The sequence below is a fragment of the Mustela nigripes genome, chromosome 6, assembly GCF_022355385.1.
Source record: "Mustela nigripes isolate SB6536 chromosome 6, MUSNIG.SB6536, whole genome shotgun sequence".
Classification (NCBI taxonomy): domain Eukaryota; kingdom Metazoa; phylum Chordata; class Mammalia; order Carnivora; family Mustelidae; genus Mustela; species Mustela nigripes.
This window is the reverse complement of record NC_081562.1, coordinates 20,960,880-20,981,014: the sequence shown is the minus strand read 5'-3', so window position 1 is coordinate 20,981,014 and position 20,135 is coordinate 20,960,880. Positions and strand designations below refer to the sequence as shown.

At 34.0% G+C, this 20,135-nt stretch overlaps 1 protein-coding gene across 3 annotated transcripts in view; it reads right to left on the bottom strand.

Annotated features, from left to right (window-relative positions):
* BLTP3B (bridge-like lipid transfer protein family member 3B) overlaps positions 1-20,135 on the bottom strand; it is a 109,986-nt gene that overhangs the window by 55,957 nt on the left and 33,894 nt on the right. For all 3 annotated transcript variants that reach the window (XM_059402274.1, XM_059402272.1, XM_059402275.1), the window contains 8 exons: positions 19,753-19,915; positions 18,121-18,159; positions 16,730-16,821; positions 11,797-11,986; positions 11,082-11,222; positions 10,047-10,217; positions 4,303-4,483; positions 2,027-2,110 (listed from right to left, as the gene is read on the bottom strand). In XM_059402274.1, coding sequence (XP_059258257.1) covers positions 2,027-2,110; positions 4,303-4,483; positions 10,047-10,217; positions 11,082-11,222; positions 11,797-11,986; positions 16,730-16,821; positions 18,121-18,159; positions 19,753-19,815 — 961 coding nt within the window. In that variant the 5' untranslated portion in view covers positions 19,816-19,915. The remainder of the gene's footprint in view (positions 1-2,026; positions 2,111-4,302; positions 4,484-10,046; positions 10,218-11,081; positions 11,223-11,796; positions 11,987-16,729; positions 16,822-18,120; positions 18,160-19,752; positions 19,916-20,135) is intronic.

Below are 20,135 nucleotides of genomic sequence, written 5' to 3'. Positions count from 1 at the left end.
CTCCCTGCCGTTCTGCCTAGTTGTGCTCTCTTTCTGTCAAATAAAAAAATAAAATCTTAAAAAAAAAAAAACAAAAACAAAAAAACTGAAGAAGACACAAAGAAATGGAAAGACATTTCTTTCCATATAGGGCCTCTGTCCTTTTATTGGTTTATTCCTAGGTATCTTATGGTTTGGGGGGCAATTGTAAATGGGACTGATTCTTTGATTTCTCTTTCTGCTGTTTCATTATTGGTGTATAGACATGTAACAGATTTCTATACACTGATATTTTATCCTGGATTAGAATAATATTGTTAAAATGTTATACCACCCAAAGCCTACAAGTTTAATGCAATCCCCATTAAAAACCAAAGGTATTTTTCTCAGAACTAGAACAAACAATCCTAAAATTTGTATGGAACCACAAAAGGCCTCAAAGAGCCAAAGCAATCTTGAAAAAGAAAAGCAAAGCTGGAGGTATCACAACTCTGGACTTCAAGTCATATTACAAAGCTGTAATCATCAAGACAGTATGGTACTGGCACAAAAATAGATAGATAGATTAATAGAAGAAAACAGAAACCCCCAGAAATAAACCCATATCTATATGGTCAATTAATTTTTAACAAAGGAGAAATGACTATCCAATGGGAAAAGAACAGTCTCTTCAAACAAATGGTATTGAGAAAACTAAACAGGACCATGCAAAGGAAACAAATTGGACCACTTTCTTACACCAAATACAAAAATAACTCAAAATAGATTAAAGACCTAAATATGAGACCTGAAACCATAAAAATCCTAGAAGAGAACAGGCAGTAACCTCTTTGACATCAGCCACAGCTACTTTTTTCTAGATACATCTCCTGACACAAGGGAAACAAAGGCAAAAATAAACTACTGGGACAACATTAAAATAAAAAATTTTGCCCAGCAAAGAAAACAATCAACAAAACTAAAAGGTAATCTATGGAATGGGAGAATATATTTGCAAATGATTTATCTAAATTAGGATTAGTATCCAAAATATATAAAGAACTGACATAACTCAACACCTAAAAACCAAATAATCCAATTAAAAATGGGCAGAAGACATGAACAGACATTTTTCCAAAGAAGACATTCAAATGGCCAACAGACATATGAAAAGATGCTCAACAGCATTCAACATCTGGGAACTATAAATCAAAACTAATGAGATAGCACTTTACACCTGTCAGAATAGTTAAAACCATTAACACAAGAAACAACAGGTGTTGGCAAGGATGTGGAGAAAGAAGAATCCTTTGCACTATTGGTAGAAATGCAAATTGGTGTAGCCACTCTGGTAAACAATATGGAGGTTCCTCAAAAAGTTAAAAATAGAACTACCCTAGGATCCAGCAATTGCACTACTGGGTATTTACTCAAAGAATACAAAAACACTAATTCAAAGGGATACATACACCCCTAAATTTATTACAGCATTATTTATAATAGCCAAGGTATGGGAACAGCCCAAGTGTCCAGAATAGATGAATGGATAAAGAAGATGTGGTATATATCTAAAATGGAATATTACCAGCCATAAAAAAGAATTAAATTTTATCATTTGCAAGAACATGGATGTAGCTAAAGAGTACAATACTAAGCAAAATAATTCATTCAGAGAAAGACAAAGCATAATTTTACTCATGTGGTATTTAATAAACAAAACAAAGGAGCAAAGGGGGGAAAAAAGAGGAACACATTAAAAATAGACCCTTAATTACAGAGAACAAACTGATGGGGGGCTGGATAGGGATTGAAGACTGCAGTTGTTGTGATAAGTACTGAGTAATGTATGCAACTGCTGAATCACTATACTGAACACCTGAAACTAATATAATATTGTATGTTACTTAACTGGAATTAAAACAATAAAAAATAAAAATAAACATACATTAAATTAAAAAATAAAATAAAATGAATTAAAGCAAATAATAAATATAAAAGGAAATGAGATAAACTGTCTATATAACTTTAAAGCAGCATTTACATCTGTTAAAGAAATTATTAAGCATACCTGCTTTGTGATAAGGATAATAATCTATAGTTAACTGCGTAAAAGACAGTTGCATAGCCCCTCCAGTAATACGTCTATTTGACTCTGGAAAAAGAAAAAGAATAATAGAAGTGAGAGAAAGAAAAAGAAACATTAAGCAAGTATCAGAAACACTTCATTTATCGTATTTGCAATCCAAGCAGTGATTAACTGTCTCTATTATCACAGATAATACATTAAGGATTTCAGGAAATGCAATTCAATCTCATCAGTGTTTACTGAACCCCTATCATTTGCAAGGTACCAAGCTAAAAGGTGAGGACACAAAGGGAACAGAACTTTCATATTCACAGCCCTAACCATATGCCAAGCACTGTTTTAAATACCTAATTTAGGTATACTTGCTCATTTGTTCTTCCTTACAACCCTGAGATAGATGATATCATCATCATCATCATCCCCATTTTCCAATTAAGTAAAATGAGACACAAAGAGAAGAATTAAAAAGACCAAGGTCATTTTAGCCAAGAAATATAGAGCTGGTTTTGAACCTAGGAAATATGAACCACTACACTATATAATCCTATCTCTCACTGAGGTGGAAATTAAGCCTACTGGTTAGGTAAGTTGTCCAAATTAACACAGCTATATGAAGATTAAAAAGTAGATCACAACTCAGTGTGACTCCAACATAAAAATCAAATTTTATAACAGCATGAATAGGGACGCCTGGGTGGCTCAGTTGGTTGAGCAGCTGCCTTCGGCTCAGGTCATGATCCCAGCGGCCTGGGATCGAGTCCCATATTGGGCTCCTTGCTCGGCAGGGAGCCTGCTTCTCCCTTTGTCTCTGCCTGCCTCTCTGTCTGCCTGTGCTCACTCGCTCTCTCTCCCTCTATCTCTGACAAATAAATAAATAAAATCTTTAAAAAAATAAAATAAAATAAAAAATAAAACAGCATGAATAAATCAACTGGAAGTAAGAAAAATATACATTAAGATACCACTAAGTACAAATGAATATAATTCATTTCAGACCTTTCTGGATTTTAGAAGAGATCTGTAAGATGAGGGAAATATTGTGGTGGAGTTTTCCCCTTAAATAACATAATTCAACTTATTCTATGAAGAAATATAGTGATAAATGTACAAAAAGCTTAGAAGACTATTCTTTTGCTTATTACTTAACCCTGACCCTTCATTTTGTTATTTTGGGTTATTTTAACTTTTCCACTTTTCTTTCATCTAACTAAAGCAGATGATGCCAACTTTAAATCAAATGACACAAAGGTAGACAAAAGAAAAGAGAACAAATCCTTCTCTAAACTCCAAACCTTCCTCACCTTCTTCCACCCTTTCATCCAGTCACTGATACCTGGCTGCCTTATCTGATGAAGGCAAGGTAACTTCTGCTAAACATCCGGGATCAGTCTCAATATTTACTCTTTCAGCTTTAAAAATACAGAGCAACAATTTTCAGATACATGAATCAGGTCTGAGGTAGAATGGTCAGATATTAACATTCCAGTTTTAAAGAGATCCTCAGCTTGATCCTCAAGCTCACCAAAGTTCGAGAACTACTGTCTTGGAAGGTGGCCCAATACTTATGGGCAGGAACACTCTCCAAATGGAAACAGAATGCCTAGTACCTACATTATGGAACCACAGATTTTCAAAGCGACCAAGAACAGCTTCCCACTTACTCCACTGTAATTCTCCAAAATAAGAAAAACAAAAGCTAAAATAAAGAAAAAATACTTACTAACTAGAATTTAGCTTCCTAAGCAAATTTTGGGAGGATTACTGGTAAAGAGACACAAGAAATGGTAAACAACCACACAGCTGTGTTTACATGTACATGGGGTCAGAAAAATGCAGACAGACCACCATGGGAAAACATGTGTGCAAATAATTATGAATTGCATATGGACTCAAATTTAGTTTGTAGACAATTTCAAAATTATGAAAAAGTTAATTCAAAGGCAAGTCTAATATTTCATCATCCTCCAAGGACGTCACCTATTTAGTCCTTGATTTTTTTTTTAAACCTAATATTACTGGTAGTATCAGGTGAAATACTAGCTAACAATTGTGCTAAAATACTAAGAACTAAAAGCAAAATAAAATTTCATACTGATATATATTGCTTAAAATTACAACTTTCAACTATGTATCTCACATGAATGATAAAATTATGACCAGCTATCACACCATACTATATATTACATATGATCAACAATCCAGTATTGTAGGAAATCCTAGAAAAACCAAAATAGTTTGAAATAAGCAACTTTTATTACCTTTTTCTTTAGCATGAATATCATCACATATGTGTAGATCTAGATGAGAAATTACCAAGTGATGAGAGGTTTCTTTAACATCAAAGTCATTGAATAATTTCACAATTGCATCATTTAGATCCGGAGCATTTGAGGTCTGTGGTGTCTTCGCTTGTTGGGTAGATGGGGTTACTGTAGAGCTCTAAAAGATTGAAAACTGCCTTATCACTTTAAGTTAAATATTTGAAATTCCACAAATAAGAAAACTTAAATATCTTCAGTAATGAAATCATGAAAAATAAATCATGAAAAGATATTTTCTTTTCTATCAATAACTCAATTCCCCCCAATTACTTTCTGAAGTATATGAGAATAAAGTTAAATATAAAAACTGGAGAACTACACACAATTTGAACATGAAACCAATATATTTTAATAAATACTTGAATAGTTATATACTTTAAGTCCTTATTCTAGAAAATATTAACTATTCAAGGCACCTCATTCAAATAGCATTAGTTCTACATATTAGAAGAGAAACAGGTACACCTGGGTGGCTCATTCAGTGGAGGAGTTTTCCCCTTAAATAACATAATTCAGCTTATTCTACGAGGGAATACAAAGAGTGAGAAATGTAAAAGAGCCTAGAAGACATTTTTCTCTATTCTTTTGCTTATTATTTAACCTGGACCCATCATTTTGTCATTTTGGTTTAAAATTTCCATTTCTTGGTTTCAACTCAGGTCATGATCTCACCTGTTGTGAGACGGAGCCCCATGGTAGTCAAGGACTTAGCAGGCAGTCTGCTTGAAGATTCTCTCCCTCTACCCCTTCCCCACCCGGCACAGTCTCCCCAACCCCCCACTCTCAAATAAACAGATAAATCTTTTTTTAAAAAATAAAACAGAAACAAATGTGAGGGCGCCTGGGTGGCTCAGTGGGTTAAGCCGCTGCCTTCGGCTCAGGTCATGATCTCAGGGTCCTGGGATGGAGTCCTGCATCGGGCTCTCTGCTCAGCAGGGAGCCTGCTTCCCTTCCTCTCTCTCTACCTGCCTCTCCGTCTACTTGTGATTTCTCTCTGTCAAATAAATGAATAAAAAATCTTAAAAAAAAAAAAAAAAAGAAACAAATGTGAGCCCTGTATATTATATCGGCTGTATATACTATTATATATCCTGTAAAAATAAATCACTTCTTTGCAAAGTGCTTGTGATATGGTACAGAGTACTCTAAGTGCTCTGGTGCCTCTCGTAAGAGATGCAGCACGTCTTTTGAACGTGGATATCTGAAGAAGCCAGAAAGCAGAGGAGATTTGTAATAGACTCATAATTCAAATTCTTTTTAAGATTTTATTTATTTATTTTACAGAGAGAGAGAGAGTGAGGAGAAAGCAGGCTCCCCACCAAGCAGAAAGGCCAATGAGGGGGGGTCGATCCAGGACCCCAGGATCGACCCTGGGATCATGACCCAAGCCAAAGGCAGAGGCTTAACCCACTGAGACACCCAGGCGCCCCTCAAATTCTTTTCTTCCCAAAGTGAAGAAGCATAGAATACTACTGAAGTATAAAGACTGATGTGAACCTAAAAGCCTAAAATTATTCTACATTAGTAAGCATACTGTAAGATCATCTGTTATATAAGCTATAGAACTGTACATGAAACTTTGGTAATAACAAAATGAAGGCCAAATTTTTCATCAAAAAATACTAACGAGTTTCTAATTAAGAACAATTCACTAATAAAAGTATAGTTAGTGATGTATGGAAAATTAAAGTATAAATATTTTGCATTATACATATTTATATATTATCTATTAAGAACTATCTGCAAACAAATTTCAGAGTATACTCAGTAAATGAGAATTTCTCATAGAAAATGATCAAGACCCACAGTGATTAAAGAAAAGGAAAGATGAAATAAAATTGTGAAGCCCTAAATTCCAGGGGCTCCAGGAAAATTTTCTTACTAATTGTCAAAATAATTTCCATAAGACAAATCACTTATTCTTTTTTTTAAGATTTTATTTATTTATTTGACAGAGAGAAATCACAAGTAGTTGGAGAGGCAGACAGAGAAAGAGAGAGGGAAGCAGGCTCCCTGCCGAGCAGAGAGCCCGACGCGGGACTCGATCCCAGGACCCTGAGATCATGACCTGAGCCGAAGGCAGCGGCCCAACCCACTGAACCACCCAGGCACCCAAAATCACTTATTTTTATTTTTACTTTATTTTCAGTTGGCTCCAGGCCCCACATGGAACCCAACACAGTGCTTGAACTCAGGACCCTGAAATCAAGACCTGAGCTGAGAACAAGAGTCAGATACTTAACCAACTGACCTACCCACGTGCCCCAAGACAAATCACTTTAATGTTCTACTTTCAAAGCTTTAATAGACTACTCCTTATATCTATGACTGTGCAATTTGGAAGGAAAAAATTCTCATGTATTTCTTTTTTTTTTTTTTTAAGATTTTATTTATTTGCCAGAGAGAGAACATAAGCAGGGGGAGCAGCAGGTAGGAGAAGCAGGCTCCCTGCTGAGCAAGGAGCCTGATGTGGGACTCAATCCCAGGATCTGAGATCATGACCTGAGCTGAAGGCAGTCACTCAACAGACTGAGCCAGTGTCTGTTTAGTGAGGAGAGGTGTCCTCTTCTGTATTTCTTCAACAATGTTTTCTATCTTCTTCGTCAAAAAAAAAAAAAAACCTGATATAAACAAAAACATAAACATTAATCTTTCTACAAAGCCTTTTCTTATTGTGGTAGATTCAGTTTTTATATGCCGTTTGCTGGGAAGAGGGGGAAATGGGCCATTATGACCTCTTTTGCCTTCTGAATTATCTTAACATTTCTTGGTTTTCAATGTAGTCTTCCCTTTTAGAGAAGGAAAGGATGAAGCAAATAAAAAACTTATGACAGAAGATATCTCTCAATTTGTACAGCTGAGCAAAGGAACACTGTCAACTACTTCACTCTCTCATCCACTCTCTTGGCCTTCAAATCACGACTCTGTGAAAATGTGGTTAAGTAAATCTACTAAGAAATATTAGGGAACAAGAAAAAATCGTAGTTATAAAGACTAACAACATGAAGAAAATTGTATATATCCATTTACTACATTCTAAAACTAGGAAAACTGCAGATGCCTAGGCAAAAAAACCTGTATGGAACTCAAAATGCTAACACTGGTTTTATTATTGTGATAGGATTATAGAACTTCATCCTTGTTTCTAGTTTTCTAATCTGTATCTTTATCTGGTTTCCTAATCTATATTCTATCTAAATATATCCACATATCATATAAATAAGACCTACATTAACACCAACACTCTGTCTACTAGCCTTTAATTTCAATTACCATGTCTGTTACTGACATCCTAAATTATTCTGTGTTACAGTTTAGTGTTCTGTTCATCAAGCTTATAAAATTAGACTCCCCCAGAGAATTATAAAGATATCTCATTGGCTATTTAAATAGTATTTATTGGTAGAACGACACAAGGTTCACTGTCAATTCTTCATTTCTTTTTATGGCTAAAAGTTCTAGAAAACTATTCAAATAAATAGGTAAATCGGAATGAAAACAACTTTATTTTAGCAATATGATATAATTCTTTGAATTCCTTCAAGTTATATGCCAGGATTCATGAAATGATTTTTTAAAAAATTTAAATAATCTAATAGTAGATATGTATAGATCCTCCTTCAAAAGTGTTGAAAGGAGGGGCGCCTGGGTGACTCAGTTAAGCAGCTGCCTTTGGTTCAGGTCATGATTCTGGAGTTCAGGGATCAAACCCTGCACGGAGCTCCCCACTTGGCGGAGAGTCTGCTTCTCCCTCTGACTTTCCCCCACTCATGCTCCCTCTTACTCAATCTCTTTCAAATAAATAAATAAATAAAATCTTTTAAAAAAATTTTTTAAATGTGTTGAAAACAAAGAAGTGGAAGTAGAAACCACCTGACTTGCTACTTTGTCATTAATCATTGACTTCCAATATGAGTAACAGTATTTCAAATTAACTCCTCTTGTCAACCCAAGCTTTTAAAATTTTATCCCCCTCTTCTTGGACAAATCCATCATAGTAAGAATGAGTAAGAAGTAAGAAGAAGGCCTTTCATGTGTCAAGTAGGATAAGAGCGGTTTGGGAAAGGAAGAATGAATCTGACATTTTATCATAAGCACATTCTCTAACAGACCAAGTTTAAGAAAGAACATATCAAAATGGAAAGGTGTGTATCTTGAGAGGCATGCGTATGTTACATACATGTGTATGTAACTCTCAAAGACTTCTCTAGTAATGCCAAACTCATTTTTATCAGAAAATACCATGCTCTGTAACAATAGATTTTGCAGATTACATTCCCTCATCTGACCCACCCCTTCCCTCACCTATGAACTATTTATTTTTTTTAAGGCCTCTGAAATCATAATTTAAACTGGAGAAGATTTTTTTTTAATTTTATTTATTTATTTGACAGAGAGAGAGATCACAAGTAGGCAGAGAGGCAGGCAGAGAGAGAGGGGAAAGCAGGCTCCCTGCTGAGCAGAGAGCCTGATGTGGGGCTCGATCCAAGAACCCTGATATCATGACCTGAGCCGAAGGCAGAGGCTTAGCCCACTGAGCCACCCAGGTGCCCTGAACTTCTTATTTTTAAGACTAATTTTTATTATCCTCTCTTTGTGAAACCTTTCCAAACTATGCAGTTGACTATAACTTCTCTGTGCTTCTATGATTCCTTCACTCCCCTTTTTATTTGCCCTCTAGTGGGGATGCCTGGGTGACTCAGCCAAGCTGCTGCCTTCGACTCAGGTCATGATCCCAGGGTCCTGGGATCAAGTCCCACATGAGGCTCCTTGCTCAGTGGGGAGCCTGCTTCTCTCTCTGCCTCTGCCTGCCTCTCTGCCTGCTTGTGCTCTTGCACACTCTCTCTCCCTCTCTCTGACAAATAAATAAAGAAAGAAAATCTTTAATTAAAAAAAAAAAAGAATTCTGTGTAGAAAAAACTTCATAGAAATTTAAAAAAAAAAAAAGATGAACTACAATGATTTGTTTTATATCTGTCTTCCCATTACACTGAGATCCCTGAGAACAGGGTCTGATAATATTCACTTTTACCTCTATAGTGTCTAGCCCTGTTCCTTATCACATAGCAGCTAAACAGTAACTAAGGTCAATTCAATAGTCATATGAAAGCCTAAAATGTATGCTACTTCCATGTACCAAGCCAGATCACCAACAAGCCATATGTCTGAGATATATTACTCTGTTTCCAAAGAAATAGCTTCACAGAAATAGTATTTCACAATATCCCTTGTTTTTATTAAGAACAAATACAATGCTAACAGTTTTATGTTGAACTTCAGCAACTCCCAGGGTTTTTGTTTTTTTACATTTTTTGAAATATTAATTCTCGCATTTCTCCCTTGACTATACCTAAGTTTTTTCCTTTTGCCCTTACTTTAGTAAGTTTAAATTGTATTCTGCTTTCTGAAAAGAGGTATTAGTAACACCAAACTTTTACATCATCATTAATTTTTATGCCTAGTACAAAACTCCGAACAAAATAAGCATTATATAGACAGAAACAAACTTAATATATGTTTTCACATAGATTCCATGTGTAGAAAATTATGCAGTAACATATCTAGATAAAAGATTCTTGGACTCAAAGTCTCACAATCTATTTCACATAAAGAAAACAACTAACCATTCTGATTTTTAAACCATTTACAGATTTAAGTGTTTTTTCCTCTTAAAAGCATACCTGTGTAGGTTCAGGAGCCATGCTCTTCCTTTGTTCTGTTGATTTTTCTATTGCTTCACTGAGAGATTTTGCATATTGTACCATAGCCTTCAACTGGGAATCCGTTAAAACCCATAATAAGTCATCCAATATTAAAACTAACTTTGTTGCAATAACATTGCAGTCCTTTAACTGTCAAAAAAAATCATTCATAAAATTAAGCCAAGACATAAAACTCACAATGCACTAATGTTTTAAAAATATTTAAAATGTTTGAATGAAATATGGATCCTTCCTTCATTCACCAAATATTTATTGTACTCCTATACTATAGAAGGAATATCTCCTTGTATTGGAGAAACGGTGGTTAAAAAAAGACTCACAAATTCCTGTACCTTAACAGATGCAGGTGCATATTATACAGGTACAATGCTTATATAATTTAAATTTGCATTTATAGCTAACAAATCATAAAATTACCTATATTAATAGTGCTAATTCTAGTATAGAGAGAAACATTAATATTTATTTGGGTCTAGTGATATAAAACCTATTGTTGAGAATTTAATTGAGCCATGCTTTAAAAAGTCATTACTCCTTCATTAAATTTCATTTTCAATCTACGGTGAACTCTCACATTCTGATGTCTTTAAGTAACTATCTTCCCTATTTATTTAAATTAGCATTCATATCTTAATAACCTTGTGAAAGCTAGTAGTTTTGTAGTTTTGCTTCTGATAATGGAGGTTTTGCTGTCTACATACTCCTAAGTAAGACTCAAAAGAAGAATGAAATTATAAGACAGCTAATGTTCGGAAATATTTGGCAATGGAGAATCTATTAAATTTATCAAAAGTAAAAATCTAAATATTAAATCTAGAAAACTGAAAAATGTTATCATTACACTAGGTTTCTTCAAATACTGCTGGAGGAACTATATTTCCTTTTATTGTGCTTTGTTTTAATATTCCAATGTTTCAACTGAAAATTATTTAAAATTTCCTCCTAATTCCACTAGTTACCACATGAACTGAAAAGATAACCCTGATAACTTACTCTTCTTTTAAGTGTGACTCTGATTTTTGATTGGTTGGTTATTAATCGAACAGGAGCACACATAATTTCAAGATGTGAACTTTGAGTAGCATCTGCCTCTATTCGAATCATCTGCCAATTTATTTCTTTAAATGTCAAAACCTAAGGAGAACAAAGAAATTAGCTTCAGTTACTCAGGCAAAACAGAATGAGAGACATGTAGATTTATAAAAACAATAAAAAAGCTAAACAAATAAGATAAATAAAATTTTATGTCTTTACCAATTTTATGACACTCTTGCTATATTCACTATTCTTTTATTTTAAATCGTATAGTTAAAACAAACTGTATAGTTACAATCTTCAATTATATTCATTATTCATAAAGCTGTTAATACTTTTTAAATTTTGATATAAAATACAAAAAGCATTTGAATCTTGTGAACAAGAAAAATGTAAGTAACATTTTAGTTTTGTATATTTAAAATTCAATTCTGAGTAGCTGAGAAGTTAAAATGGGGTTCACTAACTATAAATGGAAAGATTATAGAAAAAACACTAAAATATGCACATTTTTAATTAAATAACTAAGAGAAAGGAATAGTTAAAAGGTCAGAGTAAATGAAGTATGTGAATCTAGGTAACTATATGTATGAAGTAATTATTTTTAAATGTCCTCTTTTATTTACCAGTGACTAAAACATTTTTTAAACAAAGAATGAAAAAAAATGTTTACCTCTCCTCTCTGTGGATCTTGAATACGAGTAAATCTTAAATCTCCATGTTCCCAGTTTGCATTTACACTATAGATCCTTAGCTGGGAAAGTTCAAAGGATGCATTGAAAGCTTTTGCCCCAATGCGGATAACAATGGAATTTACAGAAACAGTAATTCCCTCAACTACTTTTTCAGCAAATCCATATTCACTGGAAAAAACAAAGCAAAACAAAATATAATGCACTAAAGCCAAAATAAATAATTAAAAGGTTATCTGTCAATATTCACACACAAGTGCACAAACTGACCATTGTATTATTCATTTTTATGTAAAAATTTTTTGGTTAAAACAATAATCTAGGCTGATTAGATATAAATTATAAAAATGTTCTTCTCAAAAATGATAAAAGATTTTTATTTTTTATTTATTTTTTTTTAAAGGAAAGTGTTTTTTTGTTGTTTTTTTTTTTAAGATTTTTTATTTATTCATCAGAGAGAGAGAGGGAGAGAGAGTGAGCACAGGCAGACGGAATGGCAGGCAGAGGCAGAGGGAGAAGCAGGCTCCCTGCCGAGCAAGGAGCCCGATGTGGGACTCGATCCCAGGACACTGGGATCATGACCTGAGCCGAAGGCAGCTGCTTAACCAACTGAACCACCCAGGCGTCCCTGATAAAAGATTTTTAAAATTTAAGGTTTCTCTTTTTGGTAAGTTTTAATTTTATCTCCAGTATAGTTAATATGCAGTAATATATTACTTTCAGGTGTGCAACAGTGATCTAACAATTCTATACACTATTCAGTGGTCATCTTAAGTGTACTCTTTAATCTCCATCATCTATTTTACTCACCTCTCCCCTCTGGTACCAATTAGTTTGTTCTCTGTACTTAAGAGTTTGTTTCTTGGTTTCTTTTTTTCCCCTTTGCTCATTTGTTTTGTTTCTTAAACTCCAAAATCATATGGTATTTGTCTTTCTCTGATTGACTTATCTTGCTGAGCAGTATAAGCTCTAGATCCATCCATGCTGTTCCAAATGGCAAGATTTCATTTTTTTTTTATGGCTGAATAATATTGCATTGTAGACATAAAGCACTTTTTCTTTATGCATTCATCAATCGATGGATACTTGGGCTGCTCCCATATCTTGGCTATTATAAATAATGCCACAATAAGCATAGGGGTGCATGTATCTTTTCTAATTAGTGTTGTTGCATTCTTTGATGCAATTCAGTAGTATCCAATGTTGTTGTATTCAGTAGTGAAATTACTGGATCGTAGGGGTAGTTTTATTTTTAATTTGTTGAGGAACCTCCATACTGTGTTCCACAGTGGTTGCACCAGTTTGCATTCCCACCAACAGTGCATTCCCCCCGCCAAATCCTTGTTAACATTTGTTCCCTGTGGTTTTGATTGTGGCCATTTTGATAGGTGTGAGTGAAAATTACTCTTTATTTTATTATTATTTTTCTTTTCAGAGAGAGAGAGAGAGGGCACGTGTGCAGGAACAGAGGAAGGGCAGAGGGAGAGAGAATCTTAAGCAGGTGCCACGCCCAGCAAGGAGACTGATGCAGGGCTCCAACTTATGACCCTGAGATCATGACCCAAGCAGAAATCAACAGTTGGACACTTAACCAACTGAGTAAGCCAGGCTCCCCTGAAAGGTTCCTTTTCAAATTACATTATTGTAATCACTATCCAAAACTGCCTACTCTCAAGTTGCCAGAAGTTCAAACAACTGGAATCTATAAAGTAAGTAAGAGAGCTAAGTCCCTGACACAAAGAAGGTTACAGACTATAACTACAATATAATCTCAAATTCAGGAATAAAGTCTGAAAAAGTTTACATTTTCTAATCCAATTCAGCAAATATTTACTGAGCATCTATGATGTACACAATGCTGGGATGTAAAGAAAACCAAAATAGTGTGGTATTCCAGGGCTCGCAAATTACTTGGGGAAGAAAAACACATATACCCTAGGAACTGAAACATTAGGCAATCTGTAATTAAGTGCTTTAAAAAAAGGAATCATCACTACATTAGGTAGAGGAAGAAACTGTTCATAACTAGGGAAATCTATCCAGGAAAGAAAAATACATTTCCTACAGGGAGTGATGGTAAGAAGGGAAATCTTCTACTAGGGAAAAGTACAAGCAAAGGCACAGTGAAGTGGGAAAGTAGAGGCAACATTTTGAGAATAATTAGTACAGTATGATTGGAATATAGACTATCAATATATTTTGGCAGGAAGGGTAGTGAAAGTTTGTCCGACACATTACTTCAATTATTATCACTACGACCATTATTCCTAAATCTATCTCTATCCAGATCTCTCCCCAGAACTTCTAAGTATTAAAATTCAAATGTCTACCACAATTTATATCAGGTTGCCTCCCATACATTTCAAAGCCAACATGTATAAAAGTGAACCCATCATTTTTATTGATCATGTACTTCCCTCTCCTAGACCTGATGCTAAGCTTCTTGATTTACTATCTTACTGAATAAATTACCTAAACTTCCTAATCCTCAGATGACCTTTTAAATCAGGTACTACTTTGCATATTACATGTGGGTTGCATGAAATAATGCATATGAACCAAAAAGCCCATCTCTTCACTCATGATATTTACGAAATGTAACTATTATTCACAGTATTATTGAGTCCTAAAGAGGAGGAACTCATTAGCATCCCAGGGAGAACCTCCTTTAGTCCCAAGGACAAATACTTGGTCACTTGGCTAGAAATATTCTTGGAGTTGGAAAGAATATATTACTCTATAATTATCTGGCAATGCCCCTTGGAATATCCAATACCATCTGTTCTAACTTGTGCATTAAAAAGTGTTACAGTTGTATTGGATGACTTACCACCAGAGGGATGAAGCCTGAATCAATGACTAAAGTCTACAAGTTTCCGGCTATGTCATTCATTATAAATTAAAAAAGTGAAATTGCAGTTTTCAAACAAGCCTCTACACATGGGTGTAGATCTCTATATGAAGTGATAAAATCAAATTTCTGAACTTACAAATTTACTAGATCATTAATCTATGGGAACATAATCAACTGATAGGTCCTGCACTGAAGGTAAGGCCAGCTTGTTAAGTATTAATTTCCCTGTATTTTAATCTTGTAGAGACAAAATAAAATAGATCAGAGTTTCTCCAAGTTGTATAAGTATAATTAATTTTTAAAATACATAATTACATTCTTGGTAACTATTCTAGACTTCGAGAATCATAATTTCAAAAAAAGGAACCTAAAAGAATATAGATTTAATAAGCACCCTAAGTGATTGCTATAATCAGGCAAGTCTGGAAACTGTGGAAACAGATTAACCATACGGCCATACATAAAAACATAAGGATTATCATCATATGATTACAAAGCCAAAATTATAAAACTTATTGGTACTATAAAAACGTGAGTTAGGAAGAACATTATCAACAATAATTCCAATTTTCCTAATCTTCTTTTCTACTTTCAATAATCTTAGAAACACCTACACTTTTTTTACTTTTTTGACTCTACCTAACTTGACCAATTGCCTCAATCTACTCTTATCACACAAGAAATTATAATTTAAACCTTAAAATCTCAAATTGCTGGCTGATGGATAAACTGCAAAGAAGTTAATGTTCCCCAGTCACTATTACCTGTAGGCCAAATATAAACTATACAGCTGATAAATCTGGCCTTCGGTAAACTCCTAGTAGTGGTTTGTTGGATCATCATTGGATTCCTATGTGGGGCACTAACGATCAGGCTGTAGGTATTCTCACAGAAAGCACTAATGTAAAAGTAGTTCCAATCTTGGTGAAAGAGGAAGTGTGTGTGTGTCTGTCTATCCAATGTATACATTTATTCTCTTTTTTATTGTTTTAAAGATCTTATTTTTAAGTAATCTCTACACCCAACATGGGGCTCTAACTTACAAGCCTAAGATCAACAGTCACATGCTCTATCAACTGAGCCAGCCAGGAAACCTGTGTACATTCACTCCAAAGAAGAGTTTTATCATTGGTTTGACACAGCACCCAGAATACTATAAAATGTTCAGGGCTGCCATGTTCTACAACTTGAGAAGGCACTGATCACATTAAATCTATATGAACATTTTACATGAATAGGTACACAGACAAAAATTAGTACAGAAATCCTGCTTTAAGGAAATGATATGAGACCCAAATTGATGATATGAGACCTAGTAATAAGCAGGTAATTTTCTAAAGATCTATTTTTTTAAGGGGCACCTGGTTGGCTCAGTTGGTTAAGCGTCTGACTTCACCTCAAGTCATGATCTTGGAGTCCTGGGATCCAGCAGTGCATCAGGCTTCCTACTTAGCAGGGAGGCTGCTTGCTCCTCTGCTCCTCCCCCTGCTTGTGCCCTCATGTTTGCTTCCTCAAATAAATGAATAAATTCTTTAAAAAAAAGGATCAATTTTTTTAAGATCTAACTTCTCAAGAAAATTTTGCAAAATGGCTCCCATGCTTCTACTTTATTAGCATTTGATTTTTATCTATCAAAATCCAATGTGTATGATGTGTGAACATTCTATATTTAATGAATTTTAGGATAACCCAAAAGGCTTATAATTTTTTTAAGGCATCAATTTAACCCTTAAGAGTCTTTCCACTGATGCATAGAATAAATGATAGACAAAGAAACTATTCAGAAATTAAGAGACTATCTGATTTATAAAATGCTTTTGGTTCATCATTACTATTTAATATCAAGGAAAGCAAGATGAATAAAAGAGGCTAAAAATCAATTCTACTACTCTGGCAACAAAATACCAAAACTGCAAAATGTCTGATGGGAACAGAGGACTGAAATAGAAACTGTCTGAGGTTAGGAAATTTTATTTTATGTTCCATTACTACAGATCACAGAGCTGACTACAGAAAAGAACTCCCTTTGCAAGTCATGCAGATTAATGGAAATAGCTTACCTTTGTCCTGAAGCAGTTGCAATTGGTGATGGGCCATTAGGGTTTCGTGGTTCTTCACATGTACTCATTTCCATTATTACTTTATCCAGGGTCTAATAAAAATAGATTAAAAATGTAAAAAATTAGATATTTTATGAAAATATTATGTAACACTACTTTCTCTTTCATTTCTTTGGGAACAACATAAACAGTTAAGTAAGCAGAATCATTTTAAATCTCTCTAAAAGTCTAAAAAGACAAATACCAAAACAGAAAATGTGCTCAGTCCTTTCTCAAGGCACTTACTATCTGATGAAAAAGCTGTGCGTATATAGGAATATGAAACAAAAAAAAAATTACAAGTAGCCTTATGCTGCTGAAATCAGATTTTACAGAAATTCAATCTCTAGTCCCAAAATGTATGATATTATTAATTGCTAAATGAGATTATATATTAATGAATGGGATTTAAGCATCTGTAAAAGCTTATCCCAATCTAAGATTTGAGATTTAAGAAAAACAACAATGAAAAATATGAAATATGCAAGAAATGTGAAAAAATAAGCACTGCCATAATGAAAAAAATTTCTTTCAAGGTAACAGTTTTGAAGATCAAATGTCCTTAGTAGTCATCACTAACACTAATGTTCTTTATTCTCTATTTTAAAAAAGTATTTATTATCTGAAATTGTCATTTACTTGTTACTGGTCTCTTCTATAAAAATATCAAGTTCCCTCAGAGCAAAGGGAATGTGCTCAATAAATATCTGTGGAATGAATGAATCAGTCAAATGACCATATGACCGATCTTTCTTCAATTTTCCTTAAAAAAGGAAATACTGGGGTGCCTAGGTGGCTTAGTCAGTTAAGCATCTGCCTTTGCCTCAGGTCAGGATCCCAGGGTCCTGTGATCAGCCACCTGGGCTCCCTGCTCAGTGGGGAGTCTGCTTATCCCCCTCATTCTACCCCTCCCCACCGCACTCCTCTGTGTCTGTGCAAGCGCATGTGCGAGCGCACGGACGTGTGCACTCAGTCTCAAATAAATAAATAATAAACTCTTAAAAAAAAGGAAAGTATATTCAGGTCCGTATTGTTTAATTTAGTAGATCAATAAAATCAGAAACACAGAAGGTTTGAATTAAATGCTACTAAAACTGTCATAGAATGTCAATAAACAGCTAAGTGACACAATAAAAACATACCAACTTAGAACATAATACAAGATCCTCCCATTTTAAAGTTCACTCTTCTCATTTAAGGGCTGAAAAAACTAAGTGCCATCCAAATAAAATGAAAGCCAATTTGTAGAAAAGCCAGAATATTGTGTTTCTATGAAACAAAAGATTAATACTAGCAGAGCAGTTAGATCATATCCATATATAAATGTTTATTTGAGGCGAGTCAGAACTCACCAAACAGATGGGATGTGTTTTCAATTTTGTCCATGGAATCTACCAAAAAAACAAACAAACAAAATTTTTTTCTTTAAAATCAATCATTAAAAAATAATTTAAAACAGGAATCAACACAGATGCTCTCTAAATATAGTGACAGACATACCAAATTTTATCAGATGACTTCTTCTCAAATTGCTAAGTAATTAACTGAGCAACTCATTTAGACTCTTAAAATCAGATGTACCTATTTTGTATAAGAAAAGATTACTAATCATATTTTCTTAGTCATCTTTTAAAATAAGAGTTTCAGGCCCTTGTAAGTTTCTTTTCCCCCAGACTTTAAAACACATTTTAACTTCATGATTGACTGATTTAATTTTATGTAGGTTCCATGCCTGACCTGTGGCTTGAAGTCACAACCCTAAGATTAAAAGTCACATGCTCTTCTGACTGAGCCAGCCAGGAGTCCCTTAACTTTGTAATTTAAACTAAGATTTCCCAGCAGAGCATAACCAGTCTTATGTTTATTGAACGTTTTTTTAAATTCTAAAATTCTGACCATGGGGCTGGCTTCATCTTAGAAGAACATATGACTCTTGATCTCAGGGTCATGAGTGCAAGCCCCATGTCAGGTGTGTATATTACTTAAAAATAAAGTCTTAAAAAAATTGTTTTTAATAAAATAAAATTCTGACCAATCTTTTTATAGATACAAAGGGGAGGCCACTCATGTAAAATGTAGGCAATATCAAATAATAATATTCAAACATACACTAAAAAGTCACATCTTGATAGACATTCGGGTTAAAGGTGACCATTGAACAATATAGGAAGCTTCCCATACTCTTTTTTTTGGAGTCCAATTTTAATTTTATGAAACAGATTACTCATGCAGTACTTCTACTGAGAAGACTCAAAAACACTGGTCTTTAAGAGTAAGAAGTGATATGACAAATGACTAGAGTCAAAGGTATGCAGGAATAAATTTTAATAAGGAATAATAATAAAAAACAAGAATCTCTGAGGAAGAAACAAATGAGGAAAAGAAATAAAATTTCAAATAAAAATACAATGTACAGAGTAAGATAAGGATTTATGGTTTTATATCTTTATTTGAAATCATGTTTCCTTACTACAGATTTAAACTGTCCCTATTAACAATAAATCCTATGAAAAAGTATCTTTGAATGTACACCAAATTTAACCAATTATCTTATTAACTACCAATATTTTATTTTAATGTTAAGACTAAACTTAAAACAAAAATAAACTATAAATTAATTTGGGAGAAGGGTGCTGGGGTTATGGACATTGGGGAGGGTATGTGCTATGGTGAGTGCTGTGAAGTGTGTAAACCTGGCAATTCACAGACCTGTACCCCTGGGTATAAAAATATTTTATATGTTCATAAAAAATAAAAAAATTTAAAAAAATTATAAATTAATAATATATTAACATATGACTTCAATTAAATTTATCTAGCACACATTCATGCAATTACCTAGACACAGGTATCTGTCTTCTTAAATTATATTAATGCAAATGCCTTTTTACAGAACCATCTAAAACAAAACATTTTAAGCGACAGAAATGAAATAAAAAATGAAAACAGAAAATGCTTTCTTTCCACAGATATCAAAGTCTTACCCTAATAGATGCTTTATTACAAAAAACTTTGTTGATAGCAAGCCATGTTGGCAAATCCAACATATTCTGGAGCACCTCTTCATCCAACTCCAAATTCTTCAGTTCACCTTCTCCTTTGAGGGTGCTTAGATTTATCTTGTCAGGAGATAAATTTTTAGTAAATCTGAAAGAGAATATATATTGACATTCATTTTAGTGTCAGTTACTGTACCCCATTCTTGCAAATATACAGAGCATGAAAAATGTAATGGCACAAAGAAACACAAAACTCCAGGCTCTATTTTAATCCATGTTTTTCAATGAGGTTTTGTTATTGTTTTGGTCTCTCTTATCTATAGCACTCTTACATAAAGCCTACAGTGTTTTTAGCATATATTTAAATA